The 15,989-nt window shown below is 39.2% G+C and overlaps 1 protein-coding gene across 2 annotated transcripts in view; it reads left to right on the forward strand.

The window, feature by feature from the left end:
* The window catches only part of Upf2 (UPF2 regulator of nonsense mediated mRNA decay), a 99,806-nt gene that overhangs the window by 18,727 nt on the left and 65,090 nt on the right, over positions 1 to 15,989 (forward strand). For both annotated transcript variants that reach the window (XM_042685964.1, XM_042685965.1), the window contains exons 4-7: positions 1,133 to 1,293; positions 6,911 to 7,108; positions 8,365 to 8,514; positions 9,567 to 9,670. In XM_042685964.1, the coding sequence (XP_042541898.1) occupies positions 1,133 to 1,293; positions 6,911 to 7,108; positions 8,365 to 8,514; positions 9,567 to 9,670 (613 nt within the window). The remainder of the gene's footprint in view (positions 1 to 1,132; positions 1,294 to 6,910; positions 7,109 to 8,364; positions 8,515 to 9,566; positions 9,671 to 15,989) is intronic.

Raw genomic sequence — 15,989 nt, forward strand, 5'->3', positions numbered from 1 at the left:
AGCCACCTTCCCAGCCCAAAAGATGACTATTTTTTATTGGCTTTTATACAAATATAGTTGGCATTTTGACTATACATTTGATTGTTTTGCATTCAAAATAATTGGTGACTTTCTGGTATTTGGTTGTAGAGTAGGAATTGTGTCCTCTAACCCTTGAGTTCGAGTAGGTGGTGTGGGTGTTCAGTTGATATTTGTGAAATGGGAAAACAACCAATACTTGACATTGTAGATTGACAATTAGCTATGTAGGAGATGCAGGCTCTTTTAAGATTGCTTGGATTTAAATAATGGAAATTTATATTTAAGAATAATTGATTTTGATTTAAAAAAAATTTTTTTTTGTCAGAACTAGGGTTGGAATTCAAGGGCTTCACACTAAGTTCTGTTGGCTTTTTACTTTTTTCCTGGTTCTTTTGGAGATGCAGACGCCTGGACTTTCCTCCCTCTCTTGGCCTTGAATGACATACTTATGGACCTAAGTCTCCCCAGTAGCTAGGAGTATAGGCATGAATCACTACCTTTGGCTAAAATCTGCTGTTTCTGAAAAGTGACTTACATAGATGTGTTAAGTATTTTTGGTTAACTGTGTATTTAGAGGAATGTGACATAACAAAATAATAAAATTTTAAATTGTTTTATATTTTGTTATATGTATTCATTGTAGAAGTTTAAAAGTAGCTGATTCTTTTTATAACCAGTGCTTTTGAAAGCTTAATTTGTTAGTTGCAAGAAAACATTTTTGCTTAACTGTCACAGGAATGTATGGCGGTAACAGGATTTTAAATAACCTCCTTATTTAGTAGTATATTATAAATATGGTATTTCTGAAGTCCATGCTTCATAATCTTTGATGAAATTTAGTTGCTTTAGGTGATTTTGAGTATAGTCATTTTAATTTTTGAAGTATGTTTAGAATTTTTTTTGTCTAGAATTTTTGAGGTGATAAATTAGCAGAAACTGTGCACAATTTAATAAAATCATATTCATACAGCATTTTCCATATAACAACAGTGATCCCACCTGTTTTTTTTTTTTTTTTTTTTTTAATTTAATTTAATTTTATTTGTGAACATACTGAAGATCCCACCTGTTTTGATAAGCTTCTCAAGATTATTTTATCATTTGTTTATAGGCGTATTCTGCATTCTAAAGGGGAGCTAAGTGAAGATAGACATAAACAATATGAAGAATTCGCCATGTCTTATCAGAAGCTGCTGGCAAATTCTCAGTCCTTAGCAGACCTTTTGGACGAGAATATGCCAGATCTTCCTCAGGACAAACCAACACCAGAAGGTAAGATGACCTTAAATCTAATTTTCAAAAAACCAACACTATCACTTGCCCCCCCCCCTCCCCCCCCCACACACACACACGAATTTAAATTTTTAACTTTCTTTGGGGCTGGGAATGTGGCTTAGTGGTCGAGTGCTTGCCTAGCATGCATGAAGCCCTGGGTTTGATTCCTTAGTACTACGTAAACAGAAAAGGCTGCAAGTGGCATTGTGGCTCAGGTGGTAAAGTGCTAGCCTCAATTAAAAGAAGCTCAGGACAACGTCCATGCCCTGAGTCCAAGCCCCAGGTCTGGCAAAAAAAAAAAGTTTCTTCGGGCACCTGTGACTCATGTATCATATAATCTTAAGCTACTCAGGAGACTGAGAACTGATGATCATGATTTGAAGCCATCCCTAGTAGGAAAGTCTCTGAGATACTTATCTCCAATTAACCACCAAAAAGCTAGAAATAGAACTGTGGTTCAAGTGTTAAGAGCACTAGCCTTGAACAAAAAATGTGGAATGACGGCACATAGGTCCTGAGTTCTAGTCCTACTACCAGCATACACAAAAAAATTTTAATTTCTTTTAAATTAAGGTTTTAAGACTGAATAACCTTCCAAAGCTACTTGAATTACATTCCTGAATGAGAAAGGTTATGTAGCTAGAGAATATTCATATGATATTGTGGTGATTTCTTCAGATTCTTTTGTGATGGGTATCTTTAGATTAAATCCAATCAGGACTAGTCTTAAACCATATTTGGGGTTATAGAAAGATTTACTTTGTGAAACAGATAATGAGAAAGGTGAATTGGATTTGGGGATTCTAATATTTATAGATTTATCCTTATTTTTAATTTTTTTTGGCTATGTTGAGAACCTGATTCTTTCTGTTTTTTAAATTTATATAATTTTTAAAAAGGGTTTCAATTCCACAAGTCAGATTATGAGTACAATGCATCTGTATACCCTCAACTTTTGCATATGTGTATTGAAGATAATGACTATTTGTTCACCCTTTTCCCCTCATTTTATGGTCCATCTCCTCTCCCCCAACATGTTTCAGCTTTTTAGTATTCATTTTGTTAATAGGGAGAACTTGTTTCTATTTCTTGACTAAGCATTCATTTTTTAAACACAAGTTTTCAACTTAAGCCCATCCTGAATCTGAAATGTGACCTGCATATCACAAATAGCTTCACAAAGCCAGGTGCAGGAGAGAATTAGTGATAGTGGCTGGTGTGGGGCTTGGAGGAACCCAAAAGACATCTTTCTTTCTTTCTTTCTTTCTTTTTTTTTTTGGTCATTCGTGAGGCTTGAACTCTGGGCTTTGGTGCTATCCCCTTAGCCTCCTGAGTAGCTAGGATTACAGGCGTGAGCCACCAGAGCCTGGCAGACATCTCTTTCTTACATGTTTTCAGCCATGTGTCTCTGTATATCTCTAGTAAGCAGAAGCTGCATGCTCTGTTTCACAACCCAAGATTAGCATAGGCCTTAGTGGGAAGAGTGTGTGTTAGCACATGTCCAGTTGCTCAGTGCTACTAGAAATTGATTTGCATAATCCAATGGATGTGTGCTTTATAACAAATGTGTCATACTCTAGCTGGATACTGGTGGCTCACACCTGTGATTTTAGTTACTCAGAAGACTGAAGTCTGGCCGGGCGCCAGTGGCTCATACCTGTAATCCTAGCTACTGAGGAAGCTGAGATCTGAGGATCATGGTTCAAAGCTAACCCGGGCAGAAAAGTCCGTGAGATTCTTATCTCCAATTAACCACTAGAAAACTGAAAGTGATGCTGTGGCTCAAACGGTAGAGTGCTGGCCTTGAGCTGAAGAGGACAGGGATAGCGCTCAGGCCCAGAGTTCAAGCCCCACGACTGACAAAAAAAAAGATTGAGGTCTGAGGATTGCAGTTTGAAACCAGCCTGGGCAGAAAGAAAAGTCCATGAGTCTTTTACCTCCATTTACTAGAAAGCTGGAAGTAGAGCTGTGGTTCAAGTAGTAGAGTGCTAGCTTTGAGCATAAAAAGCTCAAGGACAGTGTTTAAGCCCTGAGTTCAAGTCCCAGGACTGGCACTAAAAAAAAAAAAAAGAGGACTCTTAAACAGAATCTTTTACAAAGATGATATGTAGTATACAAAGCTCTAGTTTAAAATTTAGCACTACAGGTGTCAGGTGTTTAAAATACATGAAAACTTGGCGCACAGTTACTCTGGATAGGAAGAGGCTTTTATTCTTGAGGGATGCGAACTAGCTCCCAAAGGATCTTGCAAGGACCCCTGGAGAGGCAACTTTCCCAGTCCAGGAACAAGGAGGTAGAAACAGAGGTGTCCATGTCTGAAATTTCACTTCAGTCTGTTTGTATGCTATATTAGAGTGTATGTTGTATTAGAAGCATCATTCCATTCACCAAGGTCATCAGGGTTAACAGCTTGATGGGAATCTGTCCAAATCTCTTATCTTTAAACACAAAACATACATAATTTGATTTCTTTCCTTTGAACCGAGATCCTCAGATCTCAGGCTCCTGAGTAGCTAGAATTATAGGCGTGAGCCACTAGCGCCCGGCCCATAATTTGATTTCTATGAATACATCTTTCTTGTTAATTTTGGTAAGATTAATTTTGGTAAGATTGTTAATTTTGTATGATTTTTTTTCAATAATGAATGTAGATTTGAAAGCTTTGTGTCAATTCATATAGAAATATCTCCTTCCTATTAACACTTGGTAAATATTACTTAATTGTCTTATCCATTCTGGATGCTATAACAAAGTGGTGTACACAAGGTGATTTATAAGCAGCCATTCATTGACTATAGTTCTGCAGGTTTGGAAATGGCCTTAGCAGATGTGATGTCTGGAAACCAGTTGTTCTCTGCTTTCTAGTGCACCTTCTGTTATGTCTTCATATGTAGAACATGCTCACTGGTGTCTATTTTTTTATTTTTTTAGGACAGTGTCTTGCTCTGTCTCGCTGCAAACCTGTGATCCTTCTGGCTCTGCCTCCTAAATAGCAGGAATTGCAGGTGGTGTGCATTATCACACTTAGCTAGCATTTGAATATTCTTACACAGTTTTGTTTTTTTTTCCTCCTTGTGATTTGGAGACTGAACCTAGAGCTCTGTTCAGGCTAGGCAAGCACTCTCACTGAGTTACGTTCCTGACACCCTGCATTGGCATTAAGATAGAGCCCTTATGGCCTAATAATAATCTCCAAAAGATTCCACTGGGGATTAAGTTTCAACCTAAGATTTTCAGGGGGCTAAAAACATTCAGATCATAGCAATAGTGTAATATCTGTGGTTTGTTATTACCTTATTTAGGTTCTTTCCAGTTTTGTTCTGACAATAAAGCAATGCTGCAGTGGATAATCTTGTAAGTCAAGGTTCACATTTTCTTTCTTTCTTTTTTTTTTTTTTTTGTTGGTTGTGGGGCTTGAACTCTGGGCTTGGGCACTGTCCCTCTGCTCTTTAGCTCAAGGCGAGCACTCTATCGCTTGAGCCACAGCACCACTTCCAGTTTCCTAGTGGTTTTATTGGAGATAAGAGTCTCACGGTCTTTCCTGCCTGAGCTGGCTTTGAACTGTGATCCTCAGATCTCAGCTTCCTGAGTAGCTAGGATTACAAGCATGAGCCACCAGTGCCCGGGTAGGGTTCACATTTTCTATTATTTCTGATGTGAAAGAACCTTGCAGAACAAAGATTATGCTGATTTTAAATGTTGATAATCAGTTTCTCTAGTAAGATGGAAATGTTGCTGCTTTTTTTTTTTTTTTCTGGTACCATATTCTTCTGGTGTAGATGTGTGAGTTAGCCTATTCCAATACTCATCAGTACTTTGTTACTACTTGAGGATCCTAATTGAATGCAGTTCTGATCTTATCTATCTGGAATTAGCCTTATTCTCATAAGTTAAGGGCCCAGACCCCTAAAACTGCTTCTGACTTAAGATGTCAAGTGTGGTGACCTCCTATATTTCTCACTGATGAACTATAAAGTCAATTCTAACAAACGTCTCTTTTGATTTGATAATTTGCTAGAGTGGCTTAACAGAACTCAAGGAAACACTTTTAGTGTAGCTTGTATATTATAAAAAGATAGCGTAAATGGTAAAGATGAGTAGCCAGATGAAGAGGTACCTGGGGCAAATCTAGAAGCCATAGACTCTGCTCTTGTGGAGCTTGCTCAGGTGGGCACCTATCTGCATGTGGATGTGTTCTGTCATCAACCTGGAAACTCATTGAATCTGCTTGTTCAAGAGGCTTTATAGAGCTTAGTCTCAACTCTTACCTTCTTGCTTGTAGTCTCTGATGTCCAGCCCATTCTGAAGCTTAATGTCCCACTCTAATTGATTTTATTAGCACCATCCCAGGTAAAATACAAAAGAGCTCCTTATGAATAACAGAAGATACATCTCTTAGAAATGCTTTTTTGTCAGAGTCATGTACAAAACCACATAAATGTTTTATTAATATATATTTTATGGATACTAACTTTTTATAATAATGCCATTATTATCTTCTAGTTCAGTCTTTCCTTTTGCTTTTATTTTTCATAATAGAGTAGATGCTTAACATGTCTTATGTTTGATTCCCAAAACCGAAAGAGAGAGCCATGTTAAGTGCTAGAGCAAGCGTGGGAGCCTCATCTTTCTACCTTTTTTCAATTACTAATCAGTTGACTATAGCAGTCTACTATGTAGAGAATCCAGAAAGGAGGTATGGTTCTGAATTCAGAGTACGTAAATGGAATTACAAGTGTCACAGCCAGGTGCTGATGGATCACGCCTGTAATCCTAGCTACTCAGAAGGCTGAGTTCTGAGGATCGCAGTTCAAAGCCAGCCCAAGCAGGAAAGCCTGTGAGACTCTTATCTCGAATAAGCCACCAGAAAACTAGAAGTGGCGCTGTGGCTCAAGTGGTAGAGTGCTTGCCTTGAGCTGAAGAGCTGAGGGACAGCGCCCAGGCCCAGAGTTCAGGCTGCACGACTGACCAAAAAAAAAAAGAATACAAGTGTCACATAAATGATATGAAGGTTGGAAGTTACCCTAAAAATGCTTCATGAAGGAAGCTTATGTATTGGTTATTTAGGCTTTATGTTTTATGAACTTAAATGGCTATTTAATATCATTCATTACTTAAAAGAATTGTAAGAGAAAAGCATGTTAATCCTGTGCTATTTTCTGCTGTATTCTAATTTAAGATCTTATTTGTGACTTAATGTTAAAAATGGTTATATAAAACTTTCTAATTTTTTTGCCTTTTTCTTTTTTGGTATTGGTTCTAGGCCTTGAACTCAGGGCTTGGGCACTTCTTAGTTTTTTTTCTCAAAGCCTGTGTTCTACCTCTGGGGCCACAGCTTTACTTCCCAGATTTTTAATGGTTAATTAGAGATTAGAGTCCCACCCATTTTCCTATGCAGGTTGGCTTCAATCCTGGATTCTCAGATCTCAGCCTCCTGAGTAGCTATGATTACAGGCATAAGCTATTGCTGCCTGGCTCCAGATTCTTTCTGATTGGGAAACTCTGTTTGATTAAAACCATCAAGATTCAGTATCTGTAAGATTGAAAAATAAAAATATGTTTACTGTGCTGTATCTGAAATGATGTTAATTACATGTGGTTTATTTTATTACAGAGCATGGGCCTGGAATCGATATATTTACACCTGGTAAACCTGGAGACTATGACTTAGAAGGTGGTATATGGGAAGATGAAGATGCTCGAAATTTTTATGAGAACCTTATTGACTTGAAAGCTTTTGTTCCGGCTATCTTGTTTAAAGACAATGAAAAAAGTTGTCAGAACAAAGAATCTAACAAAGATGATTCAAAAGGTAAACTATAGAGGAAAAAAACTAATATTAAGTGTCCAGAAATTAGCTTCGGTATAATATTTGTTTTAAAAAAAAGTTTGGTTTTGTAATATGAGCCTTAAGTGAATGACAGAATAATATGGAACAGATCACTAGAGTGGGGAGGTTGATACACTTTTACCAGGTTGTACATTCAAGTTAAGATGAGTTAGTTTGAGTGTTCATTTTTATTTTGATGGCTTTACATATACATGCATGGAATATAAATGAAATTTGTTATCATTATCTCTATGACCTGGCATAATTTGTCTCAGGTCTACCACTCCAAATATGTCTGTTACATATCACCTTTACCTTTCTTTCCTTTATATTCTCAGAAATGGAGCAGTTTTGCCTTAAGGACCAGGTTTCCTTTTTTTTTTGGTCCGTCTTGGGGCTTGAATTCTGGGCTTTGGCGCTATCCCTTGGCTCTTCAGCTCAAGCACTCTACCGCTTGAGTCAAGTGCCACTTCCAGTTTTCTAGTAGTTTATTAGAGATCAGAGTCTCATGGACTTTCCTGCCCGGGCCGGCTTTGAACCATGGTCCTCAGATCTCAGCCTCCTGAGTAGCTAGGATTACAGGCGTGAGCCACTGGCGCCCGGCCAGGTTTTTAAGGTGTGTGTGTGTGTGTGTGTGTGTGTGTGTGTGTGTGTGTGTTTTCCCCCCTGAACATTCAGTGTCTCAGCTTTTTTTTTTTCTTCTTTTTTCTTTTTTGTTGTGGGGGCTTGAACTCTGGGCCTGGGTGCTGTCCCTGAGTTCTTCAGCTCAAGGTGAGCACTCTAGCACTTCAGCCACAACATCACTTCTGGTTTTCTCATGGACTTTCTTGCCCAGGCTGCCTTTGAACTGTGATCCTCAGATCTCATCCTCCTGAGTAGCTGGGATTACAGGCGTGAGCCAATGGTACCCAACTTTTCTTTGTTTTTTTTTTGCCAGTCCCTAGGCTTGAACTCAGCCTGGACACTGTCCCTGAACTTTTTTGCTTTACCACTTAAGCCACAGCTCAACTTCGGGGTTTTCAGTGGTTAATTGGAGATAGAAGTTTCATAGGTTTTTCTGCTCAGCTGACTTTGAAATGTTAGCTATTTTTTTCTATTAGCAATTTAATATGACTTTTAATTCAGATATGTTTTGCTTTTTATTTTTTTCATGATGTGAATAATCATAACTCCTCATGTATTCCAGTTGCTCTTCCACTGAGCTATACCCCAGTCTCTCATTCTTTGTTTTTAAACAGAGGCAAAAGAACCTAAAGATAATAAGGAAGTATCAAGTCCTGATGACTTAGAGCTTGAGTTGGAGAATCTAGAAATTAATGATGACACTTTGGAGTTAGAGGGTCCAGATGAAGCTGAAGATCTTACGAAGAAACTTCTTGATGAACAAGGTAAAATAACTATTATATCAGTTTTTTAAAAAACTTCTTGCCTAAGAGTATGGGTCTAGTCTTTAATACCCTATTTTTCTGTTGTTTTCTGGCTATCATTGTTTTGGGGTTTGATTTAGAGCAAAACATTATTCAAAATTATATGGCTGTAAGCCTGATTATCTAAAATATCATAATTGTAAATATCTTTTTTTTTTTTGGGTCCGGTCGTGGGGCCTGAACTCTGGGCCTGGGCACTGTCCCTCAGCTCTTCAGCTCAAGGCTAGTGCTCTACCACTTGAGCCACAGTGCCACTTCTGGCTTTTTTCTTTTTGCTTATGTGATGCTGAGGAATGGAACCCAGTGCCTCATGCATGCAAGGCAAGTGCTCTACCACTGAGCTACCTTCCCAGCCCCTGTAAATATCTTAAGATACATTATTTACATTATGTGGGATGCTTGACAGATAAGGATACTAGATTTACTACATATATTTTCTGAATAAGTTTGTGTCTGATAAGAAAAGTTTGCCTTTTTTCTAAAAAAAATTTTATTGTCAAGATGTACAGAGAGGTTACAGTTACATATGTAAGGTAATGAGTGCATTTCTTGTCGAACATTGTTACCCCTCCCTCATTTTTCTCCCACTTTCCCTCCCCCCAAGTTTGCCTTTTTATAATTAGTATCTGAAAGATTGTAATGACTTGGGGTTATGATTCTAGGTACATCTAAGCTTTCTAAAATAAGCATGCTGGGGCTGGGAAGGTGGCTCAGTGGTAGAGCACTTGCCTTGCATGCTCGAGGCCCTGGGTTCAATTCCTCAGCACCACATAAGAAAAAAGCCGGAAGTGGCGCTGTGTGGCTCAAGTGGTAGAGCACTAGCCTTGAGCTAAAGAGCTGAGGGACAGCGCCCCGGCCCAGAGTTCAGGCCCCACGACCGGACCCAAAAAAAAAAAAAAAAAAAAAGCATAGCTGGAGATAATCTAGTTCCCAAATTACTTGGAATTAGATGTTTTTATTCTTAAATATTCTGTTTACTCTTGTAACCTGTTGAAAAACTAATTTTATATTAGAACAAGAAGATGAAGAAGCCAGCACTGGATCTCATCTCAAGCTCATAGTAGATGCTTTCCTCCAGCAGTTGCCCAACTGTGTCAACCGGGATCTAATTGACAAGGTATCTTTATCCTTCTGTAATTATACTCAAGCACATATGTCTTGTAGAAGTCTTCTGGATTTGGAATGTCATGGTTTTCAGATCAGCTGAGCTATAGAGCAAATCATTTCTTCAAATGGAGTGTTTTATAAGAATTTGTGTAGACCAATAAAATTGGAGTGGATGCTCTAGCAGTGGAAGTGCCTCTAGAATCCTGTAGGCTTCATACTTTTCCCCTTCATATAGGGATCATTCAGATTGGAAAGTAGTCTTTTTTTTGTTTGTTTGGTCAGTCGTGGGCCTGAACTCTCCGCCTGGGTGCTGTCCCTCAGCTCTTCAGCTCAAGGCTAGTGCTCTACTACCTGAACCACAGCGCCACTTCCGTTTTTTTCTGCTTATGTGGTGCTGAGGAATCGAACCCAGGGCCTCATGCATGCAAGGCAAGCACTCTAATACTGAGCCACCTTCCCAGCTCCATGGAAAGTACTCTTTTATATAAGACTGTCCTTTCCTTCCCTCTTTCAGTGCTAAGGATTGAACCCAGAGCCTTAGGATTGCTAGTCAAGTGCTTTATCACTTGAGCCATGCCCCTAGCCAGATGAAAGGTGTTTTTTTTTAAATTATTATTTTATTTTGTGCTAGGACTGGACTTTAAATTTAGGGCCTTATGCTTGCTATGTAGAAGCTGTAGCAGTTGAACTATGCTCCAGCCTGTTTTGCTTTGTTTTTCAGGAAGGGTTTTGGGTTTTTGCCTAGACTAGCCTGGACTGTGATCTTCCTATTTGTGTCTTTTGTGTATTTTGAATGGCAGATGTGAGTCACTATACCTATCTTAGTTACTTTTTTAAACATATGATCTTGTATTTTTCCCTGAGGTCAGCCTCAGACCAAGAGCCTTCTACCTAGGTTCTTCCTAGGTAGCTGGGACTACAGGTATGAACCACTATGCCCAACTTATTTATTGTGATGATATTTTACTAACTTTGTGATGGGATACTCCTTGAACTGTGTTCTTTGGGATCTCTGCCTCTTAAATTATAGCTGGAATTGTAAACAAGATCCATCATACCGAGCAAGAAGTTCTGAAAGTATCCCCTGGATTTCTGGTTGTGTCTAAGGTGCTTTCAAGGGGGTCTATAAAATCACAGCTCTTTTCCTAATAATAACCAGATTTCCCTCCTCCTCTTTCCTCCTTTGTATTGGTTTTGATGTCTGTCTGCAAAACTGTAACAGCCCCTTTTATATCCTTGGTAAACACATAAAAATGAGTGATTTTTATTATAGTTCAGCTTTTGAGCATGCATCCTTTTAATGTTCCATTGAGAAGGACATATAGAGCATTTCAGTCTCAAGATTGTCTCAAGAGAAATATTTGAGTGATGCTAACCTAGTCTTTTTTTTTTCTTTTTGCCAGTTCTGGGGCTTACATTCAGGGCCTGGCACTGTCTCTGAGCTTCTTTTGCTCAAGGTTAGCACTCTACCATTTGAGCCACAACACTACTTCTGGCTTTTTCTGTTTATGTGGTATTGAGGAATGCTAGGCAACCAGTCTCTGAGCCACCTTCTCGCCTAGTCATTTTTATTATAGAGTACCATTTTTGCTAGGAAGAGCTAATGCACAAGCCATGGATATTCCAATTTGGATTTTAGTAGAAGGTAAGGTTTTTTGAAGTAAACAGTGAGCCCATCACTGAAAACATTGCCAGTGGTCAGATGAGTTTTCAGAGCAAGTTAGAAGTTGGGATAACAGGTCCATAGTCCTAAGTTTGATACTTACTTTCTCAGTTGTTTTCTAAAAAGGTTTTATTGGCACTGGAGGTGAGATTGAAGTGGTAAAGCAACAGTGTGCATAGGAAAGCCTAGTCAGAGCAAGAGGTCCTCTAAATTCAAGCCCTATTAGTGGCACCAAAAAAAAAAGATTTTATTAATGAGTATTCTGATGAAATTGATGTGATATTAAATAATATAATTTTAAAATATATATTTATTTTTCTCAGTGATCAGTATTAAAATTCTTTTCATTAGTACTAGATTTCTTTAAAGTGTAAGATGAAACAATTTTTTTATTGGGGCTGGGAAGGTGGCTCAGTGGTAGAACGCTTGCCTTGCATGCCTGAGGCCCTGGGTTTGATTCCTCAGCACCACATAAGCAAGAAGGAAAAAGCTGGAAGTGGCAGTGTGTTTCAAGTGGTAGAGCGCTAGCCTTGAGCTGAAGAGCTGAGGGACAGCGCCCAGGCCCAGAGTTCAGGCCCCATGACTGGACCCAAAAAACAAAAACAAAAACAATTTTTTTATGATCTTTAAGTAGTTACACAAAGGGGTTTTAGTTAGACCAATTGATTTCAACTTAACAGTGCAGGAAATATATTGATAGGATTCAGATTCCACATTGCTGCTAAGCCTGCAGAAACTACCACTTGTCAAGCTCTGACAGTATAACAAAAAGGACTACAATTACTGAAAATAATTAAAATTTACCCGTTTTTCCACCCACCTGTATATGTAAAGCCATATGTTCTTATATACTTTTATCTAAACACATCGAAATGGACAGTATGTAAATTAATAAAAAGAAATCCATCTATCGTAAAGAATGCCTGCCATTTCTCTCTCATTAAATTTTTTTTTTTTTTTTTTGTGGGGGTCCGGTTGTGGGGCCTGAACTCTGGGCCTGGGCGCTATCCCTCAGCTCTTCAGCTCAAGGCTAGCGCTCTACCACTTGAGCCACAGCGCCACTTCTGGCTTTTTTCTTTTTGCTTATGTGGTGCTGAGGAATCGAACTCAGGTCCTCATGCATGCAAGGCAAGCGCTCTACCACTGAGCCACCTTCCCAGCCCCCTCATTAAATTTTTTAATTTGGTAGTTATTTATTTATTTGGGTCTGGTCGTGGGGCCTGAACTCTGGGCCTAGGCGCTGTCCCTCAGCTTTTCAGCTCAAGGCTAGCATTCTACCACTTGAGCCACAGCGCCACTTCCAGCTTTTTTCTTTTTGCTTATGTGGTGCTGAGGAATCAAATCCAGGGCCTCATGCATGCAAGGCAAGCAAGCGCTCTACCACTGAGCCAGCTTCCCAGCCCAAACCTATTTTTTTTTTTTTTTTTGTGGGGGTCCGGTCATGGGGCCTGAACTTTGGGCCTGGGCGCTGTCCCTCAGCTCTTCAGCTCAAGGCTAGCGCTCTACCACTTGAGCCATAGCGCCACTTCCGGCTTTTTTCTTTTTGCTTATGTGGTGCTGGGGAATCGAACTCAGGGCCTCAGGCATGCAAGGCAAGCACTCTACCACTGAGCCACTTTCCCAGCCCCCCCAAACCTATTTTTTTTAAGTGTTAAATGTTAAAAAAAAAACAAAAAAAAAACACCTTAATAAAAGGCCTCTCTGAAATTTCTCACATTTTATTTCTAATACAGAAAGTACTAATAGGTGTGTATATAAACAAAAATTTTCAAATCGTTAATAATTTTTAAGATTATAAAGGGCTCTTAAGATCAGAAATATGAAACTATTTCTTTAGTTAATATTTTCCTTAAAAATATAGTATTTTGGGCTGGGAAGGTGGCTCAGTGGTAGAGCGCTTGCCTTGCATGCCTGAGACCCTGGGTTTGATTCCTCAGCACTACATAAGCAAAAAGAAAAAAGCCAGAAGTGGCGTTGTGGCTCAAGTGGTCGAGCGCTAGCCTTGAGCTGAAGAGCTGAGGGACAGCGCCTAGGCCCAGAGTTCAGGCCTCACGACTGGACCACCCCCCCCCCCCCCCCAAAAAAAAAAAAAGTATATTATTTTGCTTTTTTTTTTTCTCATGTAGTATTTTGAGAGTCCCTTTTACAGATTATTTGTCTACTTTTAGCCTCTCTTCAAATAATTTAGAAATGTGTTAGTAACTATTCATGTAATCTAATGGACTTGAAACATTCCAAATTGGCTTCCTTGAGTGTAATTGGGTCAATGTATAGCTTTCAGAAGCTTAGTAATTACAGCATTTATTTTTAAGTGGTTGCCTTCTTTTTCTTTTTTCTATGGCATGTGGCAGAAACCATTCTTAAAACAATTGGTTGTTTTTTTAAGTCTTGATTATGATTGATTCTGTCCCCTGCAAAAGTGGTATATTCATTGGCCATAAACAGGATAAGAGAGAGCTCTTGATACTCCTGCCCTCATTTTAGATACTAACATAAAAGCTGTAGTGGAGAAGGATCTCATATTAGTATAGTGTATATTTGTAATATTAACTATTGTGACTCTTAGATCATTCTAATGGAATGTCTCATCTGGTTTCCAGCTTGATATTAAGAGCTATTGCCAACTTGGGAAGCAGACATTAGGAGGATCATTGTTTGAGACCAGCCTGGGCAAAAAGTTTCTGTGACTTCATCTCAGTCAATAAGCGAGGCAGGTTGCAAGCCTGTGATACTGGCTAAAGGGTGATAGAGAAAGGGGTATCATCATCAGGATGATCCCAGGTAAAAATATAAGACCCTACTTGAAAAAACTAAAAGCAAAAGCAAAAATGGTATAGAGCTAGCAAGCTTGAGGCTCTGAGTTCAAACCTCATACCACCCATCTTCCTCTCCGCCCCCTCAAAAGAAATCTTGCCAGTAATGACCTCATATTAAATTCCAAGTTAACTCTTTTGAGAGCAGATGAACAATTTGGAGCCTACTACCTTCCTTTTGGACTCCAGTGGTCCTTATGAGAGGATTTTTCCCCTTATATGTTGGCAAACCATATATGTTGGCTTAAGGGGAAAGTATTTGGAAACTAAGTAGAAAGATGTAATAATTCTGAAATTAATGTAGTGGCAGATAAACTTAAGTCAGATATTCAGCAGCAAAAGTTTATGAAACCAGTCAGCTTATGCCTATAATCTTAGCTATTCCAGAAGCTGAGATCTGAGGATCGCAGTTCAAAGCCAGCCTGGGCAGGAAACTCCATGAGTCTCTTACACTCCAATAAACTCAAAAAAGCTGAAACTAGATCTATGGCTCAAGTGGTAGAGCGCTTGCCTTGAGTAAAAGAAGCCCAGAGACAGCACCTAGGTCCAGAATTCAAGTCCCATAATCGGCAACAACAACAACAAAAAAGTTCATAAAACCAAAATCTGTGTTGTCCACCCTGTCATTTTATGGAAATCAAAGTAAGAGGTTTTCCTAAGATTACATAGAATCATAACATGATCCAAATGCCTGATTTTATATGTATATATTGTACTGTGTGGATGTGTAAATTTAATCTTGGGGTTTTTGTTTTTTGTTACTAGGTTTGAATGCAGGCTTTATATTAACTCAACTTGCTTGCAGTAACTTGGCTGGCACTCTGCCACTTGAGCCATGCCTTTACTTGGGCTTTTGCAGGTTGTTTTGAAGATGGAGATTTGTGAACTTTCACTACGATCCTCTGGATCTTATTAAGTTTATTGAGTAGCTAGGCAAACAGGTGTGAGTCATTCATGTCCCAGCTCATCTGTAGTTTTAAAAATATGGATTATATGTTTTTTGTGTATGTGCACTAGTCCTGGAGCTTGAACTCAAGGCTTGGCCACTGTCTCTAAACTCTTTTTGTTTACTTAGGCCACGCTCCACTTCCAGCTTTTTTGGGTGCTTAATTGGAGTTAAGAGTCTTAATGGACTTTCATGTCCAAGCTGACTTTCAATTGTGATCCTCAGATCTCAGCTTCCTCAGTAGCTAAGATTAGAAATGTGGGCCAGCTGGATGCCAGGGACTCATACCTGTAATCCTAGCTACTCAGGATGTTGAGATCTGAGGATTGTGGTTCAAAGCTAGCCTGGGCAAGGAAAGTCTGTGAGGCTCTTATCTCCAATTAACCACCAGAAAACTGGAATTGGTGCTGTGACTCAAGTGGTAGAGCACTAGCCTTGAGCTAAAGAGCTCAGGGACAGCATCCAGGCCCAAGTTCAAACCCCATGACCAACCCCCCCCCCAAAAAAAAAGAGGGGTGGGGGGGAGAGAAAGAAAAAAAAAAAGGAAGAAATGTGAGCTACTGAGCTTTCTTTTTTGTTGTTTTTAAAGGCACAGTTTGGGTTTGAACTTAGATCTTTGTGCTCGCTAGTAGGTAGTGCTCGCTAGTAGGTAGTAGTATACAACTTGAATCAAATTCCTGTCATTTTCTGCTTTAGTTAGTTTTGGTTAGACTCTCATGTTTTTGTGTGGAGCTGTCTTTGGGATGTGATCTTCCTATCTATGCCTCCTGTTTAGCTGTGATCACAGGCATATGCTACCACACCCAGAAATTTGGTTGAGATAGAGTCTTGATAACTTTTTGCATGGGTTGACCTTGAATTGAGATTCTCCCAGTCTCTATTTCTTGAGTACCTGTAATTCAGGTGT

The sequence above is a fragment of the Dipodomys spectabilis genome, unplaced genomic scaffold, assembly GCF_019054845.1.
Source record: "Dipodomys spectabilis isolate Male_0828 unplaced genomic scaffold, ASM1905484v1 ptg000096l, whole genome shotgun sequence".
Lineage (NCBI taxonomy): Eukaryota > Metazoa > Chordata > Mammalia > Rodentia > Heteromyidae > Dipodomys > Dipodomys spectabilis.